Source organism: Prionailurus bengalensis, chromosome E4 (assembly GCF_016509475.1).
Source record: "Prionailurus bengalensis isolate Pbe53 chromosome E4, Fcat_Pben_1.1_paternal_pri, whole genome shotgun sequence".
Taxonomy (NCBI): domain Eukaryota; kingdom Metazoa; phylum Chordata; class Mammalia; order Carnivora; family Felidae; genus Prionailurus; species Prionailurus bengalensis.
This window is the reverse complement of record NC_057360.1, coordinates 13,189,000-13,195,362: the sequence shown is the minus strand read 5'-3', so window position 1 is coordinate 13,195,362 and position 6,363 is coordinate 13,189,000. Positions and strand designations below refer to the sequence as shown.

Here is a 6,363-nt window from a genome sequence, read left to right as displayed (position 1 = left end):
CCCAACACTCTTCTTGCCTCAGTGTCTCCAACAAGAATGCAAGAATACAGGGGCTCCCCTTCGTCCTGCAGTACAAGTTCCGTTCCTTCCTTTTTGAAACTGCCCTGGGCAGCATTTGCCCAAGCAGGATGGAAACAGCCATGCTGTGACTCTCCTGAGAACAGAAACCCTGTTTATATCATCCAGATGTCCCCACCGCCTAGCATCGTGCCTGGTACTTGGAAGGTGTTCAGTAGACGTGGGTTGATTTGATCAAAATCAAGAGCTTCTCATCAAATGCTTTGCTTATATGATTTTTCAATTTTATTAGCGGATTTGATGAGGTGAACTCTCTGCTCAGCATCAAACATAAAGAAGCAATAGATTTCTCTATTTGAATAGAGAGCTAAGAAGCGACAGGAAAGGCTTCCAGCATCCTTCAGAAAAGCACGTACCTATAGACTCAAGTTATCAGGTGGGAAAGGAAAATCACTCCTCTTCTGGGAAGTTCTCAAGTCTCATTCTTTACAAACATGTATACATAATTCTCATCGGTAAGTCCTTCCTTGTCACCATCGGTTTCCTTAATCTTCATAGGACTGCTGGCCAGGTTGTTGGGCCAGTTATAATTGTAAAGAGGCTTCAATTTTTTTATATAGATGAAGTGAAATAATCTTCGGAAGGTTTGTTTAACATGTGAGGACGTCAGTCTATGGGCTATTTCCTTAAAAATTTTGTGGGTGATTTCTGCCAACTGCCTGATGATGGGATCTTCATCCCAAAGCACTCTGTCAATAGCTGTTAAGAGCAGAAGAACCTTTAGTTCAAGACATCTCTTTCGTGGTCGAGAAGCTCTAACCCTGAATGAACACCATGTCTCACAGAGTCTCTCCTTCTCTCCTCTCCACCCTTAAATTTCACTATTTTGGCTAGAAGCAGCCAGGAAGTTTTACCTGCTATCCCCACCAGACCCCATTAAAAGAAAAATAGGAATTCTCACTAAACATTGACTGAATGCCTGTCATGTGCTAAGCATTCTGCTACATGGCATAAATATATATTCATCAAGAGGCTCAGTAATACTCATAATAATGAGAAAAGTTGGAATCTGTCTAAACATTCATCAACAGAGAACCACGTAAAAATCCGCCATATCATAAAATGAAATGGCACACACATATTACTACGATGATGCAAACCCCTGTTTCTTGGCATGAATATATGAATATTGGCATGAATATATGAGGAAATGAGAAAGTTAAACAACTTTTTGATAATTCAAAAAATAAATATATAATAGCTTATATTCTTTAAAAATATCTGAGATAATACATATACCAAAAGGCTAATGTCATTATATCCAGACACCAGGCTTGTGGGAGTTATTTTCTTCTTAACAAGAAGAAATGGGGGGGGGAGGGGAGGACAGATGTGGAAAAGGGAGGGGAAGGAGCAGGAAGAGAAGGGGGAGAGAAAGAAGATTCTGAGGACACGGAGGCAGAATTACAGGGCTTAGCATTTGCAGGTTGTCCACAGATAGGTATTGAAGAAATGAGTGAATGGGGGGAATGAGGGAATAAAAAAGGAAGATCATAATGTGTCGACATCAGTTCATCAGTTGTAACAAACATCTGGAGTGGGGGAGACGTTGATGGTGGGGGAGGCTGTGCAACCTTGTGAGGGCAGGAGGTATATAGGAAATCTCTGTACCTTCCTGTCAATTTTGCTGTAAATCTAAAACTGCTTTAAAAAATAAAGTCTATTACACACACACACACACACACACACACACACACACACACACACACACGGAAGGGAGGGAAGCTGCCACCCTATTTTCTATCCCACCTGTTTGTAAATCTGATCCTGATGAGGAAATAGAGGCTAAGAGAGAGATGCCAAAGTTCGGACATCTTGAGAGCAAACACTGTTCCTTAATTCTCTCCGGTGCAAGTGGAGAAAGGGGAGGGAACGGAAGGGAGGAAAGGGAAGCAGAAAAGGGAAAGGAAGAAAAGAAAAGAAAAGAAAAGAAAAGAGAAGAGAAGAGAAGAGAAGAGAAGAGAAGAGAAAAAAAGAAAAGAAAAAGAAAAGAAGAGAAAAGAAAATAAAAAAGAAAAGAAAAGAAAGAAGAGAAAAGAAAAGAAAAAAAGATACCCTTTAACCTAGTTTTTCCATTGATTCCTCCCTGCCACCCTCCTCCCGTCCCTGGCACCATTATAGAACACATATGTGAATTGAATCACAGACAGTGAATTCATTTAGACTTATACATAACTCATACATACAGATTTCATTATAACTTCAACACTTACCTTCAAGCATGACTTCAATTTCATCTCTGAGCAGTAAATGGCCACCTGATTTTGCCAGGTACCCTACGCACAAAGTAGTATTAGAGTGACCCCAAAATACATTGTGGAAATGCATCCTCTAATCTAGCTGCCTCCATAGCTTTCCTCAAAGCAAACCATGTCTTAGATTATCCTTGGAACACCTTTTAGTGCTTTCAAATAATTATTATTTAATGATACTTTTTATGGAGATATATTTATGTGTATCAACGTGCATAAATCATATTGGCACAGCTCAGTGCATGATTACTGAGAACATTTCTAGCTCCACTTAGGTCATTAAATAGAAAAACTGCTACCATTCCAGAAGTCTCTGGCATGCCCTTCCCAATCTCCTCCCCCACCCCTTAGATTATTCTTTAGCTCAACTTGTTGTTGAGCATTATTGGGAGATTCATCCAACTTCTTTAATGAAGCAATAGTTCATTCATTTCCACTGCTACATATCAGGAGTTGGCAAATAAAGTTTTCTTGGAACAAAGCCAAGCTCATTGGCTCATGTATTTATGTATTATCCATTGCTACTTTTATCCATTCTACTTTTATGGCAGAGCTGAGTAGTTTTGACAGAGACCAGACAGTACTCATATTTTAAAACAATTACTATCTGTTCGTTTACAGAAAAAGTTTGCTGAACGCAGTTATGTGATACTCCATCTTATGAATGCAGCATTTAAAAAAATCCATTCTGCTGCTGCTGAACAATTTGAGGCTATACGAATAATGATATTATCATGGGCATTCTTGTACGTGAATTTTGGTATGCATTTGTACGCATTAATGTTTGGTATGTAGCTAGAAGAAGACTTATTGGCTAAGGGATATGCTTATCTTCCCCTTTAATCGTTACTGTTAAACAGTTTCCATAGTGGTTGTATCAATTTTCACTCCCACCTGTAACTATGAACATTTCCATTGCTTTGCCTCCTACCACTTGACATTGTTAGTCTTTTTCCTTTCAGTTATTCTCATGGATTTGGTGGCATCACACTGTGATTTTCTTTGCTGTTTTGGTCATGATTAATAAGAATTTTATATAGTGTTTATTGGCCACTTTTATATTTCTTTTGTAAAATGCCTGTTCTGACAAGTCCCTTGTCTGTTTTTATATCGAGTTGTCTTTTACTTATATATTTGTAGGCGTTTTTATTCTGGGTACTAATCTTTTTAAATGTTACATGCCTTACAAATTCTTCTCCTGCTTTGGGGCTAAACTTTTCCTTTTTTTTTTTTTTTAATAAACAGAAGTCTTTAATTTTAATGTAGTCTAGTTCACTATCTTTTTATTTATGGTTAGTGAATTTTGGGGTCCTTATAAGAAATCTTTGCTGTCTCAAGGTCATCCTGATATCCTACTACTCAGTATTTACTTCTAGAAGCTTTATTGTGTTACCTCTTACACTTTTGGATTGTAGATCCAACTGTAATTATATTGCATAAAATAGGAGTCAAGATATTTTTTATATCCCTGTGTGATTAACCCAGAACCGTTAAAGCAAACACTGTCCTTTCCCTATTGCTGTGCAGGGTCACTTGTATCATAATTGTGTGTGTGGTGGGGGCGGGGGGGGGGTAGTGTCTTGACTTCATTCGATCACAATGCCACTGCCACATTACCTTAATGTTTACTGTGTCCTGATATCTACCCAGTAGTATAAGTTTTCAACGTTGTGGTTCTTCCTTAAATCATCTTGGCTATTCTCAAACCATTACATTTTCATGTAAAATTTAGAATCAGCTTGTCTCGTTTCGCACGCAGACACACCACATACACACACACACACACACACACACACACACACACACACACACACACACATACACTCACACTCAGAGCCCCTGGTGAGATTTTGTTTGGGATTTCACTGAATTTACAGATCAGTTTGGGGAAGAGTCGAAGGTACCATACTCTCTGATCCTTTAGTCCACCAACATTATATATCTAAGTTTCTAAAAATTGTCTCAGGGTTTTCTGGTTTTCTGCGTACCCATCTTGGGCATCTTTCTGTAGTTTTATTTTGAGTTATTTCAGGATTTTTTGGTGCTATTGTATTAGGCATTTTCAAAAATTTGATTTCCTGATGGTTTATTCTTAGTATATAGAGATCCAATTGATCTTTGTATTTTGATGCTGTGTCTAGAAAGCTTGCTAAATTTATGTGTTAATTCAAACAGTTTTTCTGAATTCCTTCCAGTGTTCTAAATATTTTTAAATATAATTATTTGTCTACATATTTTAAAAGTTTTATTTTCCTTTTACAAACCTAGATGTGTTATTTCTTGTTATTACCTTATTTCAGTTTTGGAAAATTCTTGGCCTTTACCCTTCAAACATTTTTGTCTCATTCTTCTTCCTCTCTCCTTATGGATGTGTATTTCTCACCTTTTCACCATGTCTCATACTCTTATGCTCTTTTCCTATTTTCTACTCTTATCTCTTCAAACTTCGATCCTGAAGCTGAATATTTTGTTCTGACAGATCTAATTCTCAAAGTCTCTTTTCAGGTCTTTCTAATCTGCTGTTAATTTTACCCACCCCACTGAATTATGCATTCCATTTTATTAATCTTTTAAACACATTTATAATTTCTATTTTAAAGCTCATACCTACTTCAAGAATTGTATATCCTGGATTCTATTTCCATTGTTTGGTTTTTTTCTTGCATTAAAAAATTCTTTCTATATGTCTGTTTTTTTAAATTTTATTTTATTAAATGTCAGCTATTTTGTACAGAATTCTATGCTGATAATGGGAATTTTTAGGAATTTCTTGTCTTTTCTTATGGATTTGTAAAGAATCTTTGGACAGCGAGAACTCACCCTTCATTTGTGGTATCATCTCAATTTGGGTTCTGACTGTTTATAGTGGTTTTGCCCTGCAGAAGTATTTACTTTTTTTCATAGTTTATCAATCTTTTCCTCATGGTTCCTAGATTTTGACCTTTACTTTAGAAAGGTCTTGCCCACCCCATGACTATACAATAAATTTTTCCATACTATTCTACTTTATTTATCATTATGGTTTCATTTTTAGCATATGAGCCTTTGACTATCTGGAATTTATTTGAAGTAAGTAAGTAAGATAGGAATGAAATAATTTTTGAAATTCCAGATGGCTCACCAGGTGTCCCGAAGCTATTTAAGGAAGATTCTATATTCTCATCCCTGTTAGTTAAAGCCAATGATTCACTTTAAAACACTGCATGTTTTGATAGTTATTTCTGGACGGTACTTTGTTCTACTTGTTTGTCTATTTATTCCGTGTGATTTTAAGTACTGTAGCTGTATTAATATCTGATAGAGCTAGTCCCCCACCCCCACCCCTGGCCCCATCTTTTTTTTTCTCTTGATCATAATTTCCTGGATATTCTTGTATGCTAACTTTCCACATTATTTTTAGAATCAACATGTCAGTTTTGCAAAAAGAAAGCCATACTGATATTCGAATTGGCAGTTCATTCCATGCATAGATCCATGTAGGAAAGAATTGGCACATTTTATTTTCTTTGTTTTTTTTTTAAGTTTATTTATTTATTTTAGAGAGGGGGGAAGGGACAGGGAGAAAGGGAGAGAGCGAATCCCAAGCAGGCTCTGTGGAGCCCGATGCGGGGCTTGGATTCACGACTCTGAGGTCATGAACTGAGCTGAAATCAAGAGTTGGACGCTCAATGGACTGAGCCACCCAGGCACCCCAGAACTGGCACATTTTTAAATTTGATTCTTTCTTTCCCAAAATTTGGTCTATACCCTTCTATTTTTTCAGATCTTCTTTGTGTCTTTCAGTAATACTTGCAAGGTTTTTTTTTTTCCATAGAAATATTGCACACATTGTAGTTTCTTTTTCCATCTCCCTTCCTTCCTTTCGTCTGTCCGTACTTCTTTCATTCCTTCCTCCCTCATTCATCTCCCACCCGCCCCCCAGGACTCTTATTTCTTTTTCTTTTCTTCCTTTCCCCCCTCTTTGCTGCTCTCTCCTTTTCCCTTCCTTCTTCTTTCCTCTCTCTTCTTTTCATTCCATTTAGGATTTTGTAGG

The 6,363-nt window shown here is 37.2% G+C and overlaps 1 protein-coding gene across 1 annotated transcript in view; it reads right to left on the bottom strand.

The window, feature by feature from the left end:
* Positions 1–277: 277 nt before the first annotated feature.
* The window catches only part of MROH9 (maestro heat like repeat family member 9), an 89,739-nt gene continuing 83,653 nt past the window's right edge, over positions 278–6,363 (bottom strand). The window contains exons 21-22 of the mRNA XM_043567798.1: positions 2,292–2,354; positions 278–777 (exon numbers count right to left, since the gene is read on the bottom strand). Coding sequence (XP_043423733.1) covers positions 491–777; positions 2,292–2,354 — 350 coding nt within the window. The 3' untranslated portion in view covers positions 278–490. The remainder of the gene's footprint in view (positions 778–2,291; positions 2,355–6,363) is intronic.